Source organism: Patagioenas fasciata, chromosome 2 (genome assembly GCF_037038585.1).
Source record: "Patagioenas fasciata isolate bPatFas1 chromosome 2, bPatFas1.hap1, whole genome shotgun sequence".
NCBI lineage: Eukaryota > Metazoa > Chordata > Aves > Columbiformes > Columbidae > Patagioenas > Patagioenas fasciata.
The window spans coordinates 113,472,929-113,500,836 of NC_092521.1; the positions used below are offsets into that span (position 1 = coordinate 113,472,929).

At 40.4% G+C, this 27,908-nt stretch overlaps 2 protein-coding genes across 2 annotated transcripts in view; one reads left to right on the top strand and one right to left on the bottom strand.

Moving 5' to 3' along the window:
- Window positions 1–477: 477 nt before the first annotated feature.
- LOC136098879 (mediator of RNA polymerase II transcription subunit 1-like) lies at window positions 478–27,845 on the bottom strand. Its single transcript, XM_071805506.1, has 21 exons — window positions 27,836–27,845; window positions 26,756–26,811; window positions 25,989–26,479; window positions 25,319–25,798; window positions 20,405–20,573; window positions 14,723–14,795; window positions 13,378–13,481; window positions 12,200–12,284; window positions 11,788–11,842; window positions 11,211–11,343; window positions 10,123–10,151; window positions 7,768–7,839; window positions 7,600–7,674; window positions 6,335–6,405; window positions 5,469–5,534; window positions 4,875–4,983; window positions 4,003–4,127; window positions 3,530–3,642; window positions 1,564–1,759; window positions 1,130–1,225; window positions 478–687 (listed from the first exon to the last, which is right to left on the bottom strand). Exons 1-21 carry the CDS (start codon window positions 27,843–27,845, stop codon window positions 575–577), a joined length of 2,721 nt encoding a protein of 906 aa, XP_071661607.1. The 3' UTR covers window positions 478–574.
- Window positions 25,591–27,908, top strand: part of RALA (RAS like proto-oncogene A) — a 29,838-nt gene continuing 27,520 nt past the window's right edge. The window contains exon 1 of the mRNA XM_065831607.2: window positions 25,591–25,734. The gene's annotated coding sequence lies outside the window, so the exon portion shown is untranslated. The remainder of the gene's footprint in view (window positions 25,735–27,908) is intronic.

Below are 27,908 nucleotides of genomic sequence, written 5' to 3' on the forward strand. Positions count from 1 at the left end.
GATCTTGCTGTCAAACACATAATAGTTGTATACTAACTTATGCCAAGTTAACTAGTGCTCTCAATCCTTTCTCTAGCCTATGTTCATGTATCAGAGCAACTTGTCTCTCTTGGACTGTGTTTCAGACAACAAAACAGAGACAGCATTGTAGACATACTATACACCCCTCACTTGATGAAAAGAAGCTCTGATTGATATTAGGTAGATGTGGAAAAAGTCCTTTCCATGCTATTCCTAGTTAAACCAGTCATGTTCTGAAGCCTCTAGCCACCAGCTAGAGGCTTCAGAAAAGCATGTTTACAAAAGAAAAAAGCATTCTTATAAAAGGTAAAGCTGCCTTCATTCAAAAGTCTTTCCTTGCCCCATATGCTTTCTACTAGAAAGAAACTGTATGACTTCTAATGTTTAAAATTTTTGAAACTGCTAAGACACTAAAGTAACTTATTGTCACTACGCTATCTTATTACTAGAGTGAAGTTTTGTGGTTACTGACCTTATGGCATTGTGAATACACACGGGTTTTCCATTAAATAGACATCTGAGGTTCATTCCAACTGTTAGGAAATAAAACTACTTACCGCTTCACAGCTCTTGCTATAAAGTCATCACTAGAATTTAGAGTTGGATCTCGAGGATTTAAATGAAGGTGACATTGGACTTCTCTGGAGGTTATGACATCAATTAGCACTAAGAAAGAACCAAATATAAGTATTTGAAAATGCATGTTTTTATAAACATTGAAAACCATTCTTTCATTCTGATACTTGAAAAGAGGTAAGACTGAAGTCAGTGGGAAGGGGTTTGCAGCAATGCTCTTGCATAAGACTGGCTTTTTCCTAATATACTTAATTCAGCAATACTAGAAGTTTCCATTTATAATTTAACTGTGGGTCAAAACGGAATATAACTTGAATATTTCAATTTACTTCCTGTTTTATGCTGAATACAGAATACTTTTTAGTAAGCAGTATGTACACAAGTACTACTTCGTGTTTTTTGTGGGTCACACACCATTGAGAGCAGCCCTTAGAATGTATTTGTAATCAAGAAGTGTAGTGGAAGAGCCTAGACATATCCAAGTCCCTTGTCAGCCCAATAAAGATGACAGCATCAATAATTCCACACATACCACAGGCTAAATTCTCTTTCACAGGATGAAGGAAAAAGACAGAAAAGCTGGTGTTCTTGTGTGGTACCACTTCAAAGTAAAGCAGTTCTGAATCATCTAGAAATAAAATTACTGTTTAGTGGTATCAACCCATTGAACCTGGACTCTTTGGCTCATCCCATGCCAGAATTTTAAAAATACCGATACAGTAGAAACTAATTACTCATTACTTCGGCAACTTAGTTTATGCTTATACAAGTGTCAGGCCTAGGAGATTAAAAAAATAAATATATTAAACAGAGTGTAATACTATAATTAAGGATTTTTCTTTTATCATTTAAGATACTCCACAAGTAACGACGGCTTTGGCAAGGGAGCAGTAAATCTGTTAACACCCAGCTTAGAAGCTAGTTTCTCTCTAATACTCTGCCATTCCTTCCAACCACACAATTTACCTTCATTTATATGCTTGTCAGAGACACAGCTGCTAATGAGAGTGTTATATGCCACTTGATGTCGAAGAATCTCTATTACACCAGGCACACACTTCGGGTGGCTAAACGGGATTTTACTGACCAAGGCTCCTGCTAAATCTGATTTTTCTGAGCCCTTGTTTATGAAGTAACAGTGCTTTGGGCAATCTGGAAGAGACTGAACAACAAATACGGTGATATTTCAAGCACTGAAAACAAGAAAGTAAAGAGAAAGTAAAGCTTTTTTTTTTGTTATCAGGCAACTGCAAAATCTGACAGCAAAAATAATTTTGGAAGACACACTTCTAGCATGTTCCTCATGTCTCTGCATTTCAGTAGAAATATAATCCTTAAAGGAAGCTAAATGAGATACACTCTCCCTCCAAAATTCATCCAAATTAGGCAAATATACCTGAGACAACTGATTGGGAGTTCAAGTGCCACTAATTCTTCCATCTACTCCTAAGAGCCCTGTAGACTACAGAAATGTTAACAACCAAGATCTTCTCTTAGAATTATATCACAGTAGTGCTGCTCGACAGTTGTACAAATAGGATAGCTGTTTTGCCTGAAATCTCTTTGGGGCATCATCTGTTGTTCTTCCCTCTATCAATACTGCTTACTTTGGAGAAGCATGTTTGGCTATAAAATCTCCCGTTGATTCATTGGAAGAGGAGATAGTAAAAAAACAAATGCCACCTGTCCATGTTGACAGTGATTCCATGACAAAATTAGAAGTGCAATATTGTGTTATCTACTTCAGGATGCCAAATGGGAGCTGTCGCCTTAAGAATAGGGCAGTTAATTAGCAGGGTCTACATTAAGAAAAGCAGAAGAACAGAATAAATGGGCTTTTCCTCCCAGGTTTGTGGAGCAAAAGGGTCTCTCCTATATTCCTTTCAAGGTTAGAATTCAGTTTAGTAATTTATTTCTAGAAATAAAATCTTTAAACTCAGAACCAAAACAATCTCCCAGCAAGTACTAGTATTTTAGGCAATTGCTGAAGAGTTAGAGAGCCTTTTGCGTGTATCTAATGGAAATGAAAAATTAATCGCATTTGATGGGTTTTATAGAGGAGAGCTTTGCTAAACCATATTTTAGCATGGTGTAAACTTACTACTACCTTCCGTACTACCACTTCAGAGTCCAAGCACTATGTAGGCAATGGGCTCTGCTAGCACTGTTCATAGAAGAGAAAGAAGTACCCTCTTCTTTTGTTGCCATGAATTGAAAAATTTATGTTTCTTAGCAAAACAAGTAGATCTTTGAAGCTTGTCTTCTAGTTCCCTTGCACATAAGTCTGGCAGAAGGCATAAGAGCCACCATTTTCTATTCTAAAACTTTTTCTCTACATTGAATGCAGTCTAAATTAAATATTTTTAATAAAACTGTTAATAGAAGGGAAGGCATCTACAGTTAACCACAGCTTTAGATAGTAATACACATCACTGTTATAGCACTTTACACATTTCTTCCTGCCAGTCCTTTAAAAAGGAATCAATATTCTCAGTGTTATCTAACCAAGAAATCTTTTTTTATTAAACCTGAATGATATGCAGTGTGACATGCAGCATGATAAAGACCTTCAAAAATCTACGTAAGTACCATCTTGAGACTTGTTTGTCACACCAGCCAATACGTTCTTTCTTTATAAGGTATTAATGATAAAGTTCTGAGTATTTTTTTTAGAAGAGTAAATACTTAGGTTACAGATAGACAAATTAGTATACTTCAGCAGCCATGCACACTGTTTCATTAATTAGGATGAGAAGTTCACTTACTTGAAAGAATCTAATATTGTTTCATAAGTAACTTGAACTATTTCCTAAAGAGCATTTAAATACTGTTAGGAATCTAGGAAGTCTGCATTGCTTGCTTATGGAGAACTATAATGCAGTATGCATCTTGCACAAGGGCAGGGTGTGTGTCAAATGCACACTATACTCACCACAAAGAAACGGGATTTATCTGTAGACAAGTCTTCACTGCATTTTTCTTTAAGGGCAGACTGAACAATCAGCTCATATAGAGGAGCTAGTTTCAAGCCAGTAATCTGAATTCCTGAAACCAGGCGATTTTTTGTTTTTATTAGCATTAGGTTATGACCGTACATGAAAGCTAATATTAAAAACAAAACCAAAATTTCAAAAATCCAAAAACATTCATCTCCATTCTTATTCCCTTTTTTGCTAATGGGAATTTGAGGTAGAGTATTTAACAGTTTTGCCTGTAATTGTCATATCTTTCTCTGAACTTTTGTGGTTTGCACTGCTAAAATGTTACACTTGGGCTGTTAGAACAGAAGGCATTCTGCCCCAGAAACCAGTTTTTCCTCTTACAGCATTAACACAGGGAAATAAAAAGTAAATAAGCAATGCCTAGTCACAGAAGTACTAGGCCTTAAAAGCAATGACAACATGCCTGTGAGCCTCTGGATCTCTTCAATACTGGGTGAGGACATGGGAATAGGCTGGTAGAACTTCAACACAAAAAATGCTGGCAAATCCATGCTGATTTCATCAGTCAGTGGTAGAAAAGCAGGGTTGCTGGGGAAGAAAAAAATAAAAAAAAAAAGGTCAGAAAGAAAGCTTGTTACAGAAATTGCCATAACAAGGCGTCTCGGTGCAAGGCCACTATCAGGTCCCTAGCAGTTTGCTATGCTTCATAACTTTTTCTGTCTTGAGAAGAGTTTTGCTTTGAAAACACAACTATAGCTTTTATCATTTTAAAACAAGCTAATGTGAAGACTGGCAGAAAGGAAAAGTGAGGCACCAGAAACTGAGTAACAAACAGTACACAAGGATGTTTGCTATAAATTATTCTGTAGGGATTATTTTGGAGAAGGATTTCAAACTTTCCTTCCAGCCTAGCACTGAAGTAGAGAGAGATGAGGGGTCAGTATCCCTGGTGGGATGACAAACTGTTTTGCATAGTAAAGGTGCAATATTACTCAATATATGCTTTATTTATTCTGAATCTACACAAGAGTTACTTGTCAAATACTAGAAAGTTAAGTAATACTGTTCCAGTGGATCCTTCTGACTTAAATCTACTAATAAAGCCACAGTTCAATGCAATCAACACTGTTAAATATGAACACAATAACTTTAAAGCCCATTTGGGAAAACTCTAAAAGCCACAGGTTACAGAGGGCGTAGCTATGGAGCACAATGCCATCAATAAAATTGTTTCCTGTTTCATTTATGGCATTATGGCTAAATGTAAATTATGCTGAGGTTAGTGCAAATGACTTGTAAATCCATTTCTGTGTTGAGAATTGTCCAGAGCCTCACCCGTCTTCTCCAGTTTGAGAATCTACAAGCAGTGGAGAAAGAGGAAGTTTGTGGAGCGTATCCGTGCCTTCAACAGTTACAACTGTTTTTGTTCCACATACCTGGGAACCTAAGGGAGAAAAGAACTGCATTATTTCTCCCATGTCAGTGTAGATTAATCCTATGCATACAAAACACACAATGGTAAGGTCTTGTAAAGGTCAGGTCCAACTGGCAGGTACAGTGGCTTGGGCAGGAAGGAGAAGCCTGCACAGGTCACAACCAGAAGGCCAAAGTTGACCAATGGCAATATCAGCAATAGCTGCTTTTGGGACATGCCATGAAACAGATCGAGCAGCACCCCGTAATTTTCATGCTGGCTAGGCAGTTATTTTGTTTGATACAACTCTCACTTCAATTTGGGTCAACAGCCAAGAAGTGAGAAAGCAGTTTCCTAATGTAGATTATAATTGTGCTACAGTGCATCACAGAAATTATTCTGCTAAAGCAGAATTTTAAGTCTTATTTCTGAGTCTCATTAATGAACTTTGCTCAATGAAACAGATACTGCTGAAAAAGTGATCATGTTAGTTATTTCTGCTTTTCTAGCTTTACCAGGATCTAGTTCTGCTTCCAAAACTTGATAGGGAGAAATGTAAAATTCAATGTTCGTAAGAGTTCCTGAGGAATAAAAAAAAATATATATATAAAGAGGCATGTAGACATCTTGACACAAAAAAGAAAAAAAAAAAGCAGCATAGATAGGCAGAAGAGGATTCTTCATAAGAGTACATCTCTAATTGCAGTATATGTTCAAATCACAGCATTTCCTTAGCATTTAACAGCTTAGCCCTCAGAGTATAAAGTCAGACATCTTTGAAAAGATTGAGTTTCTATTTCTTGCACAATAACCTGCTCTTCAACCTTAAAAGTACTAGCTGAACTGCTTGCTTTCTATGACTGGTCTGAAATAGAAGGAAAAGCTGTAGTGCTTGCCTAAAGAACACACATCAAACTGTGCAACAGGATAGTAGTAGCACGTATTAGAAGTACTTTAAAGAACTATAACACATTAATGGTTAAAGCTGACTTCTGACAGTGTAGATGAGCCAAAAAGCTTATCAACCGACTGTATTTGCCTTTTAGGCAACGTGAATATTATCTTAGCTACTACTGCTGTTGTCTCAGGGTTACTCCCAAATTGTGGTTTCCCACATAACCTCAGAATACTGCTGGCTTTGCTTTTAGGCTGCTGCAAAGTCAACATTGCAGTAGCTGATAAACAACCTGGGAGCTCTGTATTTTCTTCTTCTGTATGTCTGTACACCATCTGACAATACAGACACAGTAAGTCCCTACACCATGTTTTATGTATAATAGAGGATCTTCACTGGAAACAAATGTCTACTCAGTAGAGCTTTCTATTACAATTCCTTGAATCCATTAAAAAAGGAAACAAACAAACAAACAAAAAAAATCACCTCCAGTTCTTGGCACCAGGTGTCCTACTTTTCCATGAAGTACTTCAGTAATTCTGTTTACATCCTGTGTTCTAGTTCAAAACACATCTTGATTAGTGTTTCCTGAGATGCAGTGCTAGCCAGGCTAATTTAAAGGCTAATTTGCACCCTTAATCAAAGGGAGAGGACGCTTTCTTGGAAGTAGATTTTGTCTACCATTTGTTATGACAGCTTCCAAAACCCCATAATTCCATTCATGTATTACTCCCAGGACTTGGGCTTCCAGTTTCAACCGTGGATCTGAGATGTTTCATGTTTCAATTTGATGTGCTGTTTACCAGAAATGAAGGGGGACAAAAATATTGGAGTGGCAGCTTGAGCAAAGAGTGAAGAAATAACCTGGATAAACTCACTCAAACAGAAACAATCTCTAACCTCATATTTAATCATACAGCTGAATACATACAGCCATGCAATTATACAGCTGTGTACTAAAACTCTGCAGTGCATTAAATTATATCATAGATGGGAGAAATTATCTGTTTAACTCACAAATAATATTTACTGAGATATCAGGGATCAGCAAGGATATTTGTTCACAGAGTTAGCATGCTTCATAAGGAAACACTGTACAAACATAATCCAAGAGTGTATTTCAAGTTACAGAAGGCCATGCTTGCCATAAGTACTTAACAGGCAAGAAAACAGAAAAGATGCTTCAAAAATCCAGAAGGAAAGCACTGCCCTCAACTCTGATCTTCTGAAAAGAAGGAAAATCATTGTACAGTTACCAGAGAGTTTAGGAAAATCTGGTTGCCATCCACCTGTAATCCTACTCTTTGAAAGGAGAAATGAAAAAAGGATAGGAGGAAAGCTGGCATCCACTACTCCTGATCTGAAACCTGATCACAAAACAAGACAGTTAAACAACAGGACCCCAAAAGGTGTATTTTTACTTCTGAACAGGGAGATCTAAACATGACTGCTGACTTTCAGATGCACCGTTTGCTCTTAGTGGCCGGTCACACATGCACACACACACCTCCAAGCTCTGCAACCAACCAGTTTCCCAGCAAGTCTCTTAGATAAAGCACAGGAGCTCAGTAGATAGTCTTGTTTGGCATGCCTGGGGTTGGCAGAGTGCAGAAAGGCTTCAAGCTTTCCAGTGAGAAAACACTCATTAGCTTTCCACATCCTGCTCTATAATTAGATCGGTTAACTTGTTTTTTAGTGAAATGAAGGGGTGGGGAGGAGGGAAAGGTAGAAAAAGGTAGACTTCAAGTTACCTGTCTGCAAGAGACATTGTATAAAGGTCTCTTTCAAGGGCTTGCAAAGCAAAGTATGCCTTAGCTTGCATTTTGCTGGAAGAGAGAGAAGACATTTTTTTTAATAAGTAAACAAAAGCTATGCTATAGATTTTAAATTTTTTTTCAGGTAAAAAAACTAGTTGCAACCTGTTTCCTGGAATTTGATACAGATTTGACAGGTCTTCTAGAATCTTTCCAAAGGCATCATAGTTCTTCATCCTACCAAAAAGAAACAATTGCTATCATGCTACTAAACGAGATGGGTAAGTCTTTTATAGCTAGCTTGCTAGAAAAAGCACCATTTCAGAGAGACATAGGCTCTGGAAAGCAACAGTACTGCTTTTAAATTTTCTTAGAAGATACCAGGAAATGTGAGTCTTTGGCTCTGATGCAAAAACCAACGTAATTATAGCTGACACTGGTTAAATATGCATTCCTGAAAGCAATAGATGTGCATGACACACAAAATTGACAGCTTATCAGCTGCAAAGCACTTCTTCTGATGTTCCAACAAAGCCAGCCATGTAGTAACACTTCCCTAATACAATGCATTTGTACATTGTTCTTTCCATCAGAACATCAAGGATTATGTTAATATTGCACTTCACTGCACCCTGTTAGGGAGACAGATCTTATACACAATTGATAGATACACTGATAAAAAAGGACAGGAGATAAGCGGCTTCCTTAAGTTGTGAAGGAATGGTTTGGACTGCTCAAACCCCAGAATTCCTGCAGATTCTAACTAGCTGTGATAGCCTGGAGCTCTGCTAAGTCTAACCCAGCAGGTATTTACTCAACTGCTTAAGTGGATTTAAAGTGGATTTTACAAGCCTTACTAAACACACTAGTGCTGCAGCCACACAGACAGCTGTACCCAAGAAGACACACCTTACCTTTCCATACAGATGTAGCTGCAATGGGGATCAGCAAAGAGAACAAATGAGCCTGCCTGACATTCATGTTGGGACAAATCTTTTCCAAAAAGAAACCTTAACAAGTCACTCAGCTCTACCATGACTCCTTCCAGCTGGAGTGGTGGGGAAGCAAGGAAAAAGCAGGGCAGGAGGCATGCAGGGGCAGGCACAGACGCAGCACCAGCCTATGCATTAGCTGGCTGGTTCATCATGATTTTATAGTTACTTTGAGACCTGCAGGAAACATTACAGATATAACAAACTGCCTTATGACCAAATAAAATACCACACCAAGAGGTGCAGAAGGGATACTTGCACTGTGTGCCAAACCCTAACAAAAACAGGAAGGCAGACAAGTAGTACCCATAGTGCCAATAGTAACTATATGTCATTGCTCAGAGCCAAACTGCTGGCACTTAACATCACTGGCAGTCAAAAGCCTAGGAAATGCAAGTTAAAGCTTTAAAACGTAGCTGTTTACATCCATAAAGCTAATATAACTTTATTTCTGAGGAAGAAGAGGGCTGAAAAAACTGATGCATTACAGGGCCACATAGAAAAGAGGTGAAATATGCAAGGTCAGTTATTCTCTCTCTCTTCACCTTCACTTTCAACTGTTCAGCCAAAGTAATTAACTAATAATCCAATTTCTTAAACATGCTCATTTTTAGTAAAACCTGGAACCTTGATGATATAGGCTGGAGAACTTTTAAATGGACTTTTAAGGTGGTGGCCTGACCTGGAACAGCAACTATTCAGACAGAACAAAATATGATAATAATAATAATAATAAATATATATATATATAGTGCCCTAGCACTACATGAAAAAATTAAAGTAACATCTCCTTTGCATTTGCAAAGAAAAACAGGCCATGTGATATCACCTTGCTTTCATTGCTGTGACAGAAGCCTGAAGGACATGTAGTTAGAACATTTGCATAAGGATAATACAAAGACTATTTAGTATTTGATGGAAGGAGACGGGGTAAAAGTCATATCTTGTTTGGATCTGTAAATCTGCCAGTTTTGAACCATCATCATCATCAGGCCTTTTCCAAAGTTATGTATCCTTGGAGCTCTGTAATTCTGGCAATCAACACGACTACCAGTATTAAAAGGCAGTGTTCAACTGGCAGCTAGAGCCAATGTATTGGGGGTTACTCTTTTCCCCCGCTCCACTGAAACACAAGCAATTTAGCTGTTTTTAACAGAATGACTTGAAAAACAAGTAATGCCTGGAATATCTTTTCCAAATTATATTTGCTACAGTTTTAGCCTTGAATTTACAAATAGGAAGCAGGTAATAACAGTTACAACAGCCACCAACCTCCAATATGGAACACTGGAACCAACTTCCCACAGGAAATAAAACCCAAAAAGGTGTCAGTTCTTCTGTTGTTTCCTGGGTTTATATTATTGTTTCCTGATTCTTGCTTTTTTTACACGCCCCCCCCCCCCCCTTTTTTCCCCTTTCAGTTCTTATACTGAAACCATTCTAGCCTTGACTTCTCCACAACATTCAGAGAAACACAAGACTCAAGAATTATTTTCTATTCAACAAGACTCTGCACATGATTCTTTACCTTAGATGCTGCACCAAGTCATCACAAACCTACAGGAATAAGAAATGGGAGTTTTCATGTTTCTTAAACCACCTTTTGTGAAACATCTCTTAAAAGCATTTCATTGGCAACAATAAGATTGTTCTCCATTACTTCTCATTAGCTGAATAGTTAGCTTAAAAAAAAAAACACACAACAAAAACCAGACTAACATTACAATAGTTAAAATATAACATTAATATAATAATTAGAAGAACGAAGGCTCTGTAGAAGAGGATAAAATTAACAGAAATAGTTTGCTGATAAATTATTTCCAGAAAAAAAAAAAATACATCTTTGCCAGTTTTTCTTTTATTGGTAGTCACTGTGGTGAAATTCTCTGGATATGCAGTTCCATCCTAATAATATTGTCCAGCACTTTGCTGGTTAAACAGAACAACTCGAAATTCCTCCACTGACTCTAACTGAAAAAAGAGACTAAATTGACTCCAAATTAATGTAACAATTCGGATACTTACTGATAAAAATCAGAGTTTATGCTCCCCCCGCCCCCCCAACAGCTTGTTATATCTTTGATCTGAAGGATTCTCTGTAGTACTAAACAACTGCAGAGCATGGTATGTGAACTGCAGTGATATTTTGCCAATATGTCAATGAGAAATTTTTCAAGAAAAATACACCTAGTAGTAGGAATGCACATACTCCTAAAGAAGGCAGAAGGAAAAACAATCTCTGGTAACAGCTCTAAGACACCCATTTGGAATATATTTTGCACTACCCCTTGGTAGGAAAATATTTTAAGACTTTGTTATTTACTGTACACTGATAACGTCAAAGTATGAGAATATAAATATTTATGCAAGGTGCTACAAAATTATTGGAAGGTGGGCATGTCATCTGAGTTTTACCTTAATATTTAGCTTTATGGTACTTAATATCTGTAACCAAGTTGGAAGTTTAGGTGAGAGATTCAGATGCCTAAAGAGGTAGCTAGTGTCATGCCCAGGCTGGCAGGTGTGTGACAAGACCAAAAGGAAGCCAAAGGCACAGCAGCTGGAGGCCAGGTGGGAGACTACAAGGAGGTGAGAGACAGAGAAAATTAACTTTACCACAGGAGCTTCTCCAAGGTGAGCCAGCTTTACATCAATCACGTTTCCATCCTTCTCCAGCTGAACTTCTATATAAAACATGTTTGATGTTATGTAGCAGGCAGTACCACTGGGGCTAACATGAGCATTAAGCCTGAGGAGAAAGAAAAAAGAAAAAAAAAGTTTGTGTATCTAAAAATTCTGTCACATGAAGAAAGGAAATAAGTGTAGTTTACTTGGTCGTGGGAAGAGACACCAGGGATGCTTCAAAAATAACTCTTCCTTGGCTCAGCTTCTGAAAGCTATCCAACCAGTCATCGTATTTGTGTTCTGCTCTTTGCATTATCATGTTAGTTTGCTGAAAACTATTTACTTCAGTCTGTAGCTTTGGGACCTAGGCATGCATGTCCTCTGTTCACCCAACAACCCCCTGCACAAAGGGCTAATCAAAATAGCCAGTTACGTCTGTGCCGAGTAATACTCCATTAGAACATCAAGCTAAAAAAAATAAAAGTTGTTGACAAGCCATCCAGATGGTATTCCTCACTGGACTTGGGGCCATGCTTGCTCATTTGCATTTATTCATAAATAAACTTACCCTTTTTGTTTGGATAAAGATTCCAATCTGTTCATCACAGAAAACAAAGATTTAGCTGCAAAAAACAAAAATGTTATTTAATCAGGCTGCAATGATCAAGAAGTAGAACCACTATTATCCTGATTTAAAGGTTATGATTTAATAATGAGAAAATAGTATCTTTTGCATGACTTCTTATTTTTAATGACAACTATTACCCTATGATTAACGAGTGCTGTGCTGGGTAGAGCTTATTCTCAGACTTTGCGAACAGCTATAGCCTGAAGGCTTAGCCCAAAGATGAATCACAAGTCTCTGTGTCATATCCACCTCTGTACATTTGATGTCTTTGTGCAGAACATCACCAATAGAAAAGGATGGGTAGTTGCCATAGATTAAAAAATACACTTTGAGTTACCTGACAGTTCATTACCATTTAATGTCCTCTGTATCTTCTCCATGCAAGAGAGCAATGGACTATCTGGAGCATTACTGACAGGCTGTTGAAGTGGCTTATCCTAGCACAATTATTAAAAAAAAAAAAAAAAGACAAAGACTCCTTAAATTACTAGCCAAAGAGGAATATCACTGCATGTGAGACACAGAACACTGATGTCCAGTACAACAAAACACTACTTATTTATTTTTGTCAGACATAGCTACAATCATAGGCCACCTCTATCTCTAAAGTGGCAGCACTGAATGGATTTGTGAAGACCCTTTGCATAATTATTTATCAGAAGCCTCTTGAGCAGGGAGCAGTTTTCCGTTCCCTTTTCTTTTGCACTAAACACAAGCTATGCCAGCTAATTTCACCATGATACTAGAGATCAACTAGGAAGATACTTAGATTTTAATTTTAGGAGGAGTCTGCCTGAGTGAAAAGGAGATATCAGTAAGCACCACAGGTATACTTGGTTAGGCTTAGGGTGCAAGTTCCAGCTGAAGATAGTAACTTGAGTAACAAGAAAACTCCTTCTCTTCTGGCTCTTGTCTGAAAACTTCTTATACTTCACAAAGAATATTCACTGCTGAAAAGTTTTCACTATGTTCAGAATGAGGGCTTTGTTTTCAGAGTAAGACTGTAGTTAAGCATTAATAAAAAGCATGGACTTTTTATACTAAGATCAGAGCAGTTGTGCTAATCTGCTTTTTACAAAGATGATTCTTAAATATAATTAGCTACTAGAATGGCAGGAAGCATGGAATGACTTAAGGTACATTGCAGCAGGAGAGAGACTAGATAGCAGGTTGAAGGCCAGTTTCTGAAAACCAGTCTTTTCTCCGAGTCCTGTGGGCAATACTACTATGCAAACTACGAATGTGCTAATGATAATTAACAGAAAATAACCTGAAGTATTAGACAATCAGCAATAATTTCTGAAGAGTTAAAACAATGCAAGAAATAGCCTCTTCAGTGTTAAAATAATGCAGGAAACTTTTTAATCTACTGTTGTAAGAAAAAAACAACAACCAGGAACCTGGCCATAATAGGCACCAGTTTTCTGGAGTTCTTTGTTTTTTTTTTAAAAGGTCAAGCAGTGTTTGATCCATCTTGGCAACCTGCTCTTACACTACATATCCCTCTCTCACCTAATCTGAGATTCTTACCATACAAAAATGGACAAGTTTCTGAGTTTCAGTCCATGGTTTTTGTTGGTATTTTAAATACAACTGTTCCATTAAAGCATTTGTAGAAATAGGTTTTGCAGCACCTGAAAAACATGTCAAAATGTTCTAAATATAGTGGCATGCATTTACAATAGCAATGAGAAAAGTTGGAGAAGGAAAAACATAAAAACTTGCTAAGGTCATAGGTGTTATGCTTCGAAAGAGGAGGCAGAAAAAAATAGTTTAACATTGCATAAAAGTATCTCATTTTTCTAAGACTTCTGGCAGAAAAACAACAGGTGGAAATTTTGTACAGGCAAGTATTCTCTCTACTAAATACAGAGATGCAGCCTGGTCTTCAGCTTCTTAAACAACAGGCTTTACCTATGCACAATATCACACAGGTATTCTTAAGTTCCAAGGTTTTGCCATGGGCTTCAGGCATCCAGATTTCTACACCCACCTAGAGCTCATTAGAGCTAATTTTGATTAGAGATAAAAAATTAGAGATAATTTTTTATGATGAGGGTGGTGCAACCCTGGAACGAGTTTCCCAGAGAGGTGGTAGATGCCCTATCCCTGGATACATTCCAGGCCAGGCTGGACAGGGCTCTGAGCAACCTGATCTAGTTGAAGATGTCCCTGCTCATTGCAGGAGGGTGTGGGCTACATGACCTTCAAAGGTCCCTTCCAACCCAAACTATTCTATGGTTTTGCAGAGGAATGATCTCAATGCAGAGTTGTGGCTTTTTTTTTTCCCCTCTCATTGGGGTGGCAAGGAAGGACAATAGCACCAGGAAAAGGAACATTTTCAGCAGAAAAAAGGATCCAGAGTCTCAAAGTTTTTTGTTGAGACATGGTGCACCCATAACCACTAATTCCATCAGGAAAAAACCTGGAGTGAACATCCTAATACATCAGCCTGAGATCAGCAGGAAGACTCCAGACTGATTAGTAAGAGAAAATTGAATCCCTGCAACATACCACCCACTCTGCTCTGCCCCTCAGCACCAGGAAAAAAAAAAAAAAAAAAACCACAACATTGCAAAGTGCCTCTTTGACCTAGAGAGCACAACACCACAGAAAATTGCTCCCTTTGAGCTAGCAGGACTGCACAGAGGGAGTGAGACAGACTAAGAAAGGCACCTCTATATCCCTTGCATACACCAAGCAGGGATGGATGGTGAGTGAGAGCTAGCAGCATCTTCCTCCTGCTAACAAGGAGAACAGAGCAGAAACCACAGTCCCTGTAAAGCAGACCACCTCAACCAGGGGAGCTCAATCAGCTCTTGCAAGCACCTCTGCTGGGGAACATGCCCTCACTAATGTTCCCACTCACCCATACCTTGATGCTCACTACCCTCTTCCTCCATCTCTCTCTTCACACCACAAGAAACCAGAGCTCCTACTTGTAGCACCTGCACCACAGCACCCACAGGTGCTCTACAAGGCAGAAGGCTTTCTCCCTTATAAAACTGGTCCCCAGGGGTTAGTGTTTGAACTTGAGAAGCTTGATAAGCACAACAACATCACCTCCCAACTCTGCTAATTTTCAGAAGGGGTGAGGTATCCTGTCAGTCATGTTCTTCCACATCTATGTTCTAAGGAGAAGGCATAATGTCTGTCCCCATCTTTTCAAAAGGTATACCACTCTCAGGAAAAGAATGAATTTAACTGGAGGAGAGAGGTAGGTTAGGGGTGGGGAAAAACAAACAAAGAACCCAACTAAAACCACCACCAACAAAAAATGCACTAGTGCTACCTATATTTGTATAATTATTTTACTTCATTTGTGCATCCTTTTGTGGCCACCTCATGTTGCTGGTCTCCTTGTACATACAAATCAGTGCACAACAGCAGTTTGAGGTTTAATCCTGAACCTTTATATAGGCACCAGCCTGAAACTTGGTCACCAGGGAACACCAGGTCTACAGCAAGAAGAGCATGTCTTACATAATTCCTATGTGGCGGTGTTTCAAGATATTTTTACAGCATACTTTCTGTTTTCAGCTGTCATCAGCCATGCTGCACTGCCTGAAGTAGTCTCATAACATGTAAAGCAGATGATCTTGAACCTGTATGTAGGTATCTGAGTAGAAAGTAAATAGTCTGGTGGCCTTACTAAGATTACAGAGAAAACTGTATATTGACCTAGGAATCCATGGAGAAGTATAAGGTATGTGCCAAAAAAACAGTATTTGTCTCCAAACAGGCAGGTGTCAAGCATATTACTTAGGGAAAGTTGATTCAGCTGAGAGAGTTAAATATGTTTGGATTTACAATTTTACAAAGGAGGTGAAAAGTGATCAAGTAAATTGGTGATGTAATTCCACACTTGCTGTAGATGGCACTTCCCTAAAATTCTTAGCTTGGCTTATGCTATTAAATATTAATTTATTTTTAAAACTGACATTAGAATGACTATAATTATAGTAACGAGCTCTATCTGTGATTTTGTGTATCCATTTAAAAATCTGTTTTCAGCATTTCTAGAGAGACTTTCTATCTTAGGTTTGCTTGAACAACATATTGAATTGTTTTCTGCTAGGCAAGAACATGTACTATGTCCTATGTAAAGTAAGTAGGTTGCCTCAGTCCAGATCATGTGAATAGGTGTGTACACATGACATACCACAACTTGGTAGTGTTTAATATTTTTGTGGCAATTTTCATAAAAGTTTGCCCAGATCCAGAACTCTTCAGAATCTCTGTGATTTTGATACTGACTCAAGTGGTTTGATAATGTCCTGAATAAGCAGAAAAGTAAATTATTTGCTGAGCCTCTTGAGTAGAACACTTCCAAAATAAGGGAGAAAAACATGCCACTGCTTATCTTGTCCGCACAATAACTGTTCTGCAAATAAACAGGGGACTTGAAGTTTAAGTAGTCACAGTCCAGCCTAAAATTCACTTTGATTTTAAACACAAAATAACCTCTTCCATTGTGCTTAAATGTATATATTTAGGTAGATGAATTTGCATCATTTTTCCTGGATGGGGATAGTGCCAGATGTTCATAACAAGACAGATATTCTAAGACAAGTAGTAGCCTTCATATCTACATAACATTGTAATATTGGCCAAGATCATACATGAGAAACAGCAGCTCAAGCATTGTCAGAAAGCTTCGCCAATCAAGGTCTTGTTCCAGTATTCAGAACTGTCCTATCAAATTACCACGCTCAAGAGAAGAGTTAGAGAGTGTTGAATAATTAAAAGTATTCTAATTATAGTATCTCAGGCATATTAGATACACAAATATTTAACTGGGTCAGTTCATGGGGAAAAAAAAAGAAAGGCAACTGGCCAAGCATCTTCATCAGTATAAAAGATAACAGGAATAACTGCATGAATCCTGTATGCCCACCGGTTCTAGATTACTCTCTCTTTGCGCATTTAGCAAAACATTGCTGCTGAAATAAACTTTCATGAGCACAGTTAGAAAATAAGTTGTCCTCAGAGAAAATATTTTCTTACTCTCAAATAATGGGAGGTTATCTTATTCCCTTTTAAAGGGTTAAAACTTGTATACTTCTTTAGGGACCTTTTGAGAAATTCATTGTTATTACTACTGTGTTTATTTTTGTCATGGTTTTCTGCATCTTTCTAAATTCCTGATTCCATAATATGCTTCACATTATGCTTCAGAATGCATGCCATGGGAACATGGTGATTCATATGAAAATAAAATTTTGTCATTTCATAGTTCTTTCATTCCTGATGATTTTTCCATTTCATTGAATGGTACTTTGTTTTTCTGAGAAAGGATCAACATATTTTCTATTCATATTCTTGCATGAATTCAAGTAAACTATTTGTTTCAGTGAAGACACTCTAGACGTAATACAGAACAAGGGACAATTTTGCATATTTTAATGATAGCGGTCTGGGAAAGATTCCAGGAATTCCATATTCAGTGTAACATTGATGTATTTTTTTGTTTGTTTCTGGTTTCTTTTGGGTGGCTGGCTGGGGGTTGCTTTTTTTTCTATTAATCTTACATCCAGTTTTGATTTTTTTTAATCTAAAGAATGAAATTCAAAATAAATCACCAGCAATATCTTCACTGACCTGCTTCCAGCACTTTCTTGGAAATGCATCTTTCCAGAAGCCCTCAGCTGAACTGTTGATCAGAGAAAACAGCAGCTACATAACAGCCCACAGTAAGTCTAAATAAAGAATTGGAGCCTGAGACGGTCAGTGAAAAACTAGTGGTTCCAGTTAGAACTTCAGGATGTGTAAAAGGTGTTGCTGTGATTGTCTGAATTGATACTGCCTCAGGAGATCGGAGGTAATATTGTGTTCTTTCAGAAAGCCCCAAGGGATATGAGAGTGATCAGCAGTGACAGAGCTATAAAATGGGCATGTAACTGGAATGTGAATCAGTGTTTATAAAAAATGGTGAGCATTCAAACGATTCCTTTATCTATCCCAGGTGCTCTTCCATCTAAGGTAGGCTAAACCAAGTGCTGCTTAGCTTTTATGAACCATAGCTTAGTCTGTTACGATCTATAGTTTATGGCTTTACAACCCATAATTACTACAGTATGTTTTGTCACCTTTCTTTCACTCTCTACATCATCTCCACAGTAAACATTTTGTTCCCGAGAATATCAGAATGTTGGTGTCTGCATTTTATTTCTCAACAGCCATATAGACTGAACCAGTTTTACTTCATGACTTTCTGAATAACACTTCTGGCACTGTAGTCTGAGGCACTTAACACTGTCAGGTTTTGACTGTTTCATACTCCTTCACTGAAAGTGATAAAGATGTTTCAAAGCCAAAGCCTGTATAGATAGACATAAAAAAAATAGGTTCGTAGCAAATGGCCATGAACGTAGAAATATATTGACACTGACAAAGCATGTATTTTCTTTGGAGCATAGTCAAGATATGGCTAACATTTCTGCTTGACATTAGCATTATAATCTCCAAGTTGTTCTTGTCTAAGTGTTTTCCCAAAGTTACTAAAGACACGTGACCATGATTTAAATACCTTCATGAATGAACATGGGAGAGCTGGCTTCATAAGCACACATTTTTCCTTTCATAGGACACTGTGGCTGGTGTTCATAACCAAACATTTGTTGTTTATCCCACATCTGTCATCTTTCTAAGCCTATTCTGATCACTTTTATAACTAAAATCAGGTGTTGCACTATCATTTGTGTTCTTTACTGACATCAGTCAGCTGAAATCAATGGAACCCATCACTTAAGAGTAACAACAGTTCTCCTTCAAGAAAGTGAATGCAGCTGGCATGTATTCTGCAGAATACAGCAGAATTAGTAATAACCATAATATGCTGGAGGTCCACATTGAAAATGTTACTGTTAGAAGAGGGGGAAAGAATGGGAGCTAAGAGTTAGCTGAGGAGTTGAAAATCATGATAAGCATTGAGGAGGTAACTGAGATACAGAAGAGGTGAAATAGAGAAAAAGAATAATTGTGCTTAAAGGACCTTTCCACTGGTATGTCTCAAAGCTAAGAACATAGGAGGCCAGCTTTATGATCTTGTTTTTCCAGAGAGATGGTGAGAGGAAGTGACTCCTGGCCACAGCCACAGAACTAGAAACCAAACTGCAGTTTACCTGACTCCACTGTAGCACATCCCTATCAGAAGCAAGAAATAAACTTTCAAAGAAATAAAGAGATGGGGAGAGAGACCAGAGAAACACAAGAGGAAACGCTGTAAAAAGGCACATAAAACTCATGAAGTATGAAACTATATAAAGTATGAAAAACAGGAGCAATACATAATGAAGGCTATAGAAAGCAGAAAATATATAAAAAGGAAAAGATGAGAGAATTAATTATATAGACAAATCTAAGATGAGAAAAAATATTTTTACAATTTTTTTGTGTGTTGTTTTCATGACAGAATAGTGAAATGACTTTAAGTCTACTTTGAGATATTTTAAACCAATATTGGTTTGGGGATGATTGTTAGGCTTAAGTGTTCTGATTGAGTATATGTTAAGACAAGGGTTATATAACATGCAGACTAAAAAAAGAAACAGCACGCCATAGCAAATACTAATTTCAGTAAAATACTATGTGGGAAGGACACATTTTTCAGGAAAGATAGTACCATTAAGGAGCTCCATCCCAACAAACGTCAGTTAAAGATGTCGCATCAGTGCCATGCAGACAGGCACTCCATATAAACTACACAATTTTACATTATTCTATACTGGTTAAGCAATTTGATACTGCTTTTTGTATCTTTCGTTTTAAAACCCAAACTAATTAAACTACGAAGACTTGTTAAAAATAGATACATTAAACATTGTATTACACATTTTAGTGCCTGTATATTTTTAAACATTCAGTAATTCCTTAACTATCTTTCTAACAATGTTTTGTCTATTCTAACATCTCATAAACCAACTGTGCTGTAACCCTCAAACCTCAGATTTCCAGATTCCTAGTCACCTACTAGAATGATGTATTTTCTCCCAGTTCTGTTGAATGACAAGATGAATGACTGCAAACTCATCGTTACTCTTCATTTCATTGTTATTCAAGTCACTTCACTGCACTTTCTTTATAGGCACAAAACATTCAGGGATAGATTATCTTTTCAAAATCCTAAGAAAGCTATGAGTGCTAAGCACCGTGACTAGCTCAGATTGTGTACTGAGAATAATGTCATTTGGACAGCTAGTAGAGATAAGCAAATGCAAGTATCTCATTACCCAACAGTTTACTACAATAATCCCACTATCTTGTTTTTAGGGAGTATGTATCTGTTCGCAAGTGTAGAGTGACAGGTGTGACAGGTTTGTAGGCAGTCACAGATGATGGGAAGCTCCTCTGTTAGCTGACAGATTAAGATGTCCTTGCATTGAGCAAGAGCAGCAGGAGCAACTGCCCACACAACCTTTGTGTTTTTTGTAGTGTTGAGAATCTGGATTCAATTCCTTCATTTTGAGAATAGTTGATGTTTACCTGTGCACATCACAAAAATATTCCCTGCATTGTATATGCTGCAAAAGCGCAGAGAAAGACAGACTATTCCTACCTTGTAGAGCTTAACCTCTGAGTAGAAAAGGCAGATTGAAGTTGGTATAGGAAATGGACAGAGAGTTGACTGGCCGAGATCAGGGCAGATCAGTAACACTGTGAGGAGTATGTCGTGGTATAACCCCAGCCAGCAGCTACGCACCATGCAGCCACCTGCTCTCTCCCCGCTGGTGGGATGGGCGAGAAAATCAAAAGGGTAAAAGTGAGAAAACTTGTGGGTTGAGATAAAGACTGTTTAATAGGTGAAGCAAAAGCCGTGCATGCAAGCAAAGTAAAACAAGGGATTCATTCATTACTTCCCATGGGCAGACAGGTGTTCAGCCATCTCCAGGATAGCCGGGCTCCATCCCGCCTAACGGTTACTTCGGAAGGGAAACACCATCGCGCAGAATGTCCTCCCTTCCTTCTTCTTCCCAGACCTTTTATTGCTGAGTGTGACATCATATGGTATGGAATATCCCTTTGGTCAGTTTGGCTCAGCTGTCCAAGCTCTGTACCCTCCCAACTTCTTGTGCACCCAGATCCTACTCTTTGGTGGGGTGAGAAGCAGAAAAGGCCTTGACTCTATGTAAACACTGCACAGCAATAATGAAAATATCCCTGTATTATCAACACTGTTTTCAGCACAAATCCAAAACATAGCCCCATATGAGCTACTATGAAGAAAATTAACTCTATTTTAGCAAAAGCCAGCACAGAGTATCTGAATCGCAATTCAGTAGGCTGTCCCCTCAGACTTGGATCTGTGCTGCCAAAATGGCAGGCACCCAAATAAGCTTTATCTCATCAGAGTCTCCTGCTACTTTTTGGAGAGAAACAAGCACACTCAGAGGGAGATTGCACCCACAAACGCATGCACCACCCTCTCGAGGCAGCCATTGCTCTCAGTTGCATAAAGTGGGAGCTATGTACCGAGTATGCACTTGGGCAGGCCAGTGATGTACCTCAAATGTAGTACATCCCTAAAACCCTTAGACAAGCACACACAAAAGCACACAGAGTTACAAACTTGGGAAGTATGAGTATGTAGATAATTAGCCAAGCAATAGTTTGCCATATTCTTCACTCATTTTTACTTCTGATTTCTCACAACTGGTACAAACTGGAGGCGGGTGAAAGCTTTTAGCTCTCCTCTTTTGTTGGGGGGCTGATTCTCCCCAGAATCCATGGTGGATTTGAGTTAGATGGTTTAATTCCTTCAGTCCTCCTACCCAGAAACTCCATTAAATCACAAATAGACTTAATGCATCCTTATGCATTCGTAATAAATTGATGTCTAATAAATTCTAATACAGTTGTGCCACCAGCATAGAAGAAATTACCTGTAATATCAAGAAATCCTACCTCCTTGTATTGATTTCAGTTCAGAAATACTTGACAACACAGAGGCCCACACGCCCACAGACCCAGCAGATGCCACGCTAATCGATTCTGGGCTGTAATAGGAGGGTGCCCTCAAAAACCATTAAGTGATTTTGTTCCATTTCTATTTTGTCTCTTAGAAAAATGAAGTCTTGCCCTGGAAGATTTATTGAGATCTTGAAGGAAGAATAGATGTTTTATGCATGATTTTTCCAAAGAATGTGGTTCATTCATTCATGCGAACAGAAATCTAAGATAAAGTTACAGTGTTAAATTATGCCTACTTTGGATATATTTGTGTGCTACAAAATGTGTGCTAAAGTAAAGGGAAGAAGTACTTCTTGTTCCCTGGGAAGCTGCACATCAATGCTTTTCCCCAAAGATTTAGACATCTTGTCTGACATGTCCACTGTATCTTTAGCTTTTTTAAAATAAGTTAAATTCTTGTCAGTATCAGTTGATTTCTCGGTTGTATTATGGTACATAATGCAAATACTACTAGCAAACAATTACATCTCTGCTTAATTACACTTCGTAATTTTTCTCTGCAAGTATTTTATGTGCAGAGCTGTACTGGAACATATGCTAATACATAACAAAGGACAGTCACTACATACATCCTTAGGGCCACATTGCAAATGGCTACTACACTGTCTATATGGTTTTAGGTGCATTTGAACACCAGACAGCAATAAACAATTTTCCCAGTTTCAGCTGGGATAGGTTTAATTTACTTCTAGCAGTGGTATTGTGCTGTGGGTTGGATTTAGTATGAGAAGAATGTTGATAACACATTAATGCTTTAGGTATTGCTAAGAAATGTTTATACCAAGTCAAGGAGTTTTCTGTGAGGAGGCTGCCGGTGCATAGAACCCAGAAAAAGACACAACCAGGCAGGACAGCTGACCCAAACTGCCCAAATAAATATTCCATACCATATGACATCATGCTTGGTATATACACTTGGGGGGAGTTGGCTGGGGAGTGTGGGGGGAGTGAGCAATTGTTGCTAAGGGACAGCCTGGGTATAGGTTGTGAATGGTTAGCAATTGCATTGTGCATCAAAGTTGGGGTTTTTTTAAAGTTCATCTTTTTTCCACTTGGTTTAGGTAAGGTCCTAGGGGACATTTCACAGAGGATGAGAGGTATACTATAAACTCTTTTTTATTGCATTATGATATGTAGTTTGGGCCATTGGACAAAAATTCAAAATAAAATGACATTTGTCATCTCAAACAAGATAGCCCCTAAAGGGAGACCAAAAGGACAAAGGCCATGGCCATTAACAAGCAGCACTGAGTTAAACATTTGACACCAAGGCAACCACACTATGTGTCTTCCGTGGGGAGATTATTTTGAACTAGCTCTGGTCTGGTCCCATGAACAGAATGCCCATTGGCAGTGAAAGAGGCTGAGGCACACTCAGTGCATCTCAGTATCCCATCCTACACAAATCAAATTTACCTGTTCCAAGACCACTCTACAGTGCAAATCAAAAAGGAGTAAATCAGAACAACCTAGAGCTTAGTTTCAGAGGTGCACTCCTGATCTGAACTGTAACACTAATGGCCAAAAAATGTCCTTCATACTTTTTAGGCGTGATCCAAATTGCTATTAAAATAAATTCAAAGACTTGGTTAGCTTCAGCAATGGAACTTGCCTTTCACACAACGCGAAGGGAAGGGGTATGATTACTGGTCAAGAAAAGATGAAGGGAATAAGAGAGGGAGAAGTGACTGCATGTCCATTTTGTCAACCACCAGTGACACCTTTTCTGCAACTAATTATCTTAAAAACTGTGTGATTTCAGGGTGTGATTGAAGGTCGGTGTGGAAGACAGGGTATAATCAGGGGAGGCAAAATTAACATATTATTCTTGGTTCCTCTGTGCACTAGGAAGTATTGGATGGCTGCAGACCACAGTATTAATGACACCTTAACTATGACTCAGCCACTCTTCCAACAGAAGGATTCTGGAACATGTTTTAAGGAATAATACAGTATATAGATACTCAAAGGGCTGCAGAAGTTGCATGAGGATTTCTTGAAGACCCCCAAATCAATACATGTACAGGGTCATGCTAGGAGGCTCACAGTATTTTCATGGTCTCAAGAGAAGGCTAATCATAGCTAGAATGCAAATTTTTCCCCGTCATGAAATATCCAAAATGCTTCTTATTTTGGCTGTTCTGTTGAATCAGTATTACCAGTTTTCCTTCCCCACTCCCCCTTTTCCCCACCTCTCCACTTAACAGAATCTAACATCTGTGTAAATGGACAAATTTTAGTATTTTAATCAGAACTGACTGCATCTGGATTTGTTGCAATCAGTTTCTCAAACTCTGTGGAATATGCATAAAGTACCTCAAGCTAAAGATGAGGCAAATGAAACTAAATCCTAGAGGGAGATGGCCTAAACACTGGCTAAATGTCCAAGATTTCAGAAACTGCAGAAAACAGAGCATGAAGAACAACAAAGATTTTAAAGTGCACCTGCTTTGCAAATAGAACCCAATGGTTGCATGATGTGAACACTGAGGTAAAAGATTTCTAGCTGAGGTGTTAAAAACTGGAAATTTCAAACTTAGAAACTACCTTCGGCCAAGTAATTGTGAGGAGGAGGGGAAGAATCAACACAATTTGTCTCATCCCTGAATTATTGCAGCCTGATGAAACGAAAAAACATACTGAGCAGGCAATTTCTATATTATGCTTAGGTTACATCACTTAAGTTTAAATCATGCTGTGTTTACAGAAAGCTCCCATTTAAGTTAATGGTTAACAGCGAAAGATACAGTTATTAAGGCTTCACTATTATTATTTGAATTCTTATTATTCACATGGAAGCTCTTGTATTTCCCTGTTCTGTTTGGCATCTATAAAACTGCTTTTTATTTATTTATTTTATTCATGCATGGGTTGGTCCATGCCTACAAAAGACCCCCTAACAACATCAGTGCTTCACGTTCCCTTCTGCCAAGGATAATTCTTCTTAAATTCAGTATATTAAATGTTTCCTCAGCTTGTACTTATCCCTTGAGGAAAGCTCATGTTCTGCTTTCATCACTAAAAATAATTGCGTTTATAGATCTAGCGACAGATGTCAGGAACTTATCTCCTTACCATGGCAGAACATGCCTCATCTACTCGCCAGATCGGGGATTAGCTGGGGGGGAAGGAGGAGCGGACATGAAGCCACGGTGTTTGTCTCCCTGTCTCCCTTAAAACATTCAGCTGAAATGAACGGCGGAGAAGCAGGCGCTCTGCCGCCGTTAAGCTCCCGAGCTAACGCGCTGCTAGGGTGAGCGGGACGCAGCCCCGCAGCAGGCTTGCCAAGGCGGGAGCCTGCCCTCCGCTTCAGGACGCAGCTGCTGAGAAGAACGGGCCCCGCGCGACTCCCGGGGACAGCCTCCCGTCACCCGCCGCCGCCACAGCCCAACGAACCCGCAGCGGCCACCGCGCACAGAGGCCCAGTTCGACCCGGTCTCGCCCCGCCCCGCCCCGCCCCGCCCCGCCCTGCCCTGCCCTGCCCTGCCCTGCCCTGCCCCACCGCCCGCTCTGCCGGAAGCAGCTGCCCGCGGGCCGCCCCGCCTCCTGCCGGAAGCTGGTCCCGCCCGCGCGCACCCACAGACCGGCCCGTGCCCCGCCGCGCGCGCCTGGCCCGCTCCGCCCACCCCCGCCGCGGGCGGCCGCGCAAGCACTGCGCTTGCGTGCCGGGCGCCTGACTCCTCTCGCGCGGCGTAAGGGGCGGGGCGGCGCCCGGTGACGCTCTTGCCTCTGCGGCGGACGCCGGCGCGACGCAGCCCTCCCCCCCTGCTCCCCTAGGCTCCGCCCTCCGCCGCGGGCCGCGCGCGCCGCCGGCTCTGCGAGCGGGGGCGGCGCCAGGCGGCACCAGGGTCCCCCCGCCCGCCCCGCCCTCCACACTCGCTCGTCCAGCGGGCAGCGGAGCTCGCCCCGCCGCCGCAGGTGAGCCGGGGGCAGCGCGGGGAGGACGGGCCGCGGGCAGTCGCCTGGCGCCTCGCCACAGGGGCTGCGGAGTGGGAGAGCATAGGGACCCCTCCCAGCTCGCCCTCCCCATGGGAGGTGGAGCGACCGGGCGGGCGGATGGGGGCTCCCGGCGGCCCAGTGCCCGCCACTGTCCCTCACTCCCGGGGGTCGGTATTGGGGCGCGGCTGCTGCCCTGTCGGCCCTGGCCGGCGGTTTCTGCTGGCCGGCCGCACCTTGAGGTGTGGGGAGAGGCGGGCGCGGCCGCGGGCGTGGCCCGGAGCCTCCCGTGGGGGCCCGGTGACCGGCACCCGGCTGCTGCCTGAAGGTTACGGGCGTCCACCTTGGGGGCATCCCGCCCCAGCCTGCCGCTGCCCGCCCGGGCGGTGAGGGGAGCCGGGAGGGTGTGTCGGGGCGACGGAGCCCCCGGGGTGTGGGTGCGGCTGGGTCTGGCCGCCTCCTGTTGGAGCGGTGGCGGCTTGAGGAAGGTGCGGCGTCCCCGCCGCGGCCGCGTCCTGAGGGCGCGGGGTGACCGCGGCCAACGCCCGCACCTGCGGAGGGCGGAGCGCGGCAGCGCCTTCGCCCCGAACAAAGGGGCCGCGCCTCGGGGCCGGCGGGGGAAGAAGCCGGAGCTCTCGTCCCCGTGCCGGGATGGACGGAGCGGCAGCTGTGGCGACGGCTGCTGCCGTGGCGGCGTGTCAGCGGCGGGTGTTTGTGTGTGCGTGTGCTGCAGTTCGAGGACGAGTAAAGAGCAGCGTTTCTGCAACGTTTAATTGCTACTCGCTTTCGTGTGCAGTTCTTTTCTTGTAGTAGTACGCGTTAAAAGGCGTTGCTGCTAACTATAGCTTGTGTTTGCCTGCAACAAAAGGAAAATAAGTGCGAAGTGTGGCTATTAAGTAAAGGAGCCTTTGGGCGCTCGTGTATTTGATTAGGTAAATAATTTGGTGTTTACTTTTGGTTTTCTTTTAAATGGAAGCTAATAGCTTCAACTCCTTCCCCTTACTTGAGTCTCTTTGACAATGAAGATGTTAAGTGGGTTGTATGTATCCTGAGAGTCACCTGGAGAGACAATTTTATGTATGATGCATGTGTCTGCTTTTTGACATCACTGGACCGTCCTGGCAGAAAGAATGCCAAAATTTTTTTTTCAGACTCAAAGTGACGCTAATGTTTTGTTTCAGGCTTGCGTTTCCAGTTTTCATTGGAAAGAGATTTTGCATTCTGCGGTGCAAACCAATACACTTCCACAAGTAGAAGCAAGATGTGCCACTGCTGGCATTTTAGTATCTGGTGAAAGGTTATGGAGCAGTCTGCACAAAAAGCTGTCAGTTGTTTTTTGTCTTTTCCACTGAAGACTAAACTGAGAAGTGAGGAGCTCCTTGGAGAAGAGCTGCATGGGCTGGGAGAAGATATTGACATTCAATTAGTTATCAGTACAACTAAGAGTGATTATACTTGGATCCTTAATTAAAAGTCCTTTTATTTTCAGCCAGTTTATTCATCTAACAGCATGTGCCTAAACATTTAAATCTTAGGAAACTGTGAGCATTCTTAATAGAATGAAGAACAACTATGTGATGTGTAGATCTCTGACATAATTTCAAACCCTTTAGTCTGTGCTTGTGAGACAGCTTGTCAAACATTTCTTGTGGAAGCCTCCAAATGGTAGGAGTTATAGGTATTGCCAGTGCTAGTGATGTTTACCCTTTTTTGCTTTTCTGTAAAAATGGGAGAATGTGACATACTGTTACACTAAAAGATTTTAAAAAGCATTCAGTCCACTGCATGAGAGGTCAACTGATGGGTTAAAGAAGCTGTGATACTAGATAGTCAATATACTCCTTTACTACTGGAAATTCCTTGATCTCAGTCTTCACTTTGTCATGTTCTTCTGAATTTGAAGAAGGGAAAAAATATAGCCATTTTAAGGTGGAGTCAGTATTTTGAGTTGCATGCACTTTGACAATGTTGAAATAATGTGAATTTTTTTTTTTTTTTTTAAGACCTTAAAGAGAGGATCTTTAGCCATGAAAGAGAAAACTAGAATGTCTACCAGCTGTGCATTTATTATTATCTGTGTCACCTGTGGGCATGTACTCTTTACATAAATAACCCACAGAAATACTAGGCTATTCGGGACAAAAAGGAGTTAGGGA

Coding starts and splice junctions, on each gene's coding strand:
- LOC136098879 (XM_071805506.1), bottom strand. Junction 20,574..25,318: donor TGCTTCCGGCAGAGCGGGCG/GTGGGGCAGGGC, acceptor CCATCCCACCAG/CGGGGAGAGAGCAGGTGGCT. Junction 14,796..20,404: donor CAGAGGTTAAGCTCTACAAG/GTAGGAATAGTC, acceptor GCTGTGGTGCAG/GTGCTACAAGTAGGAGCTCT.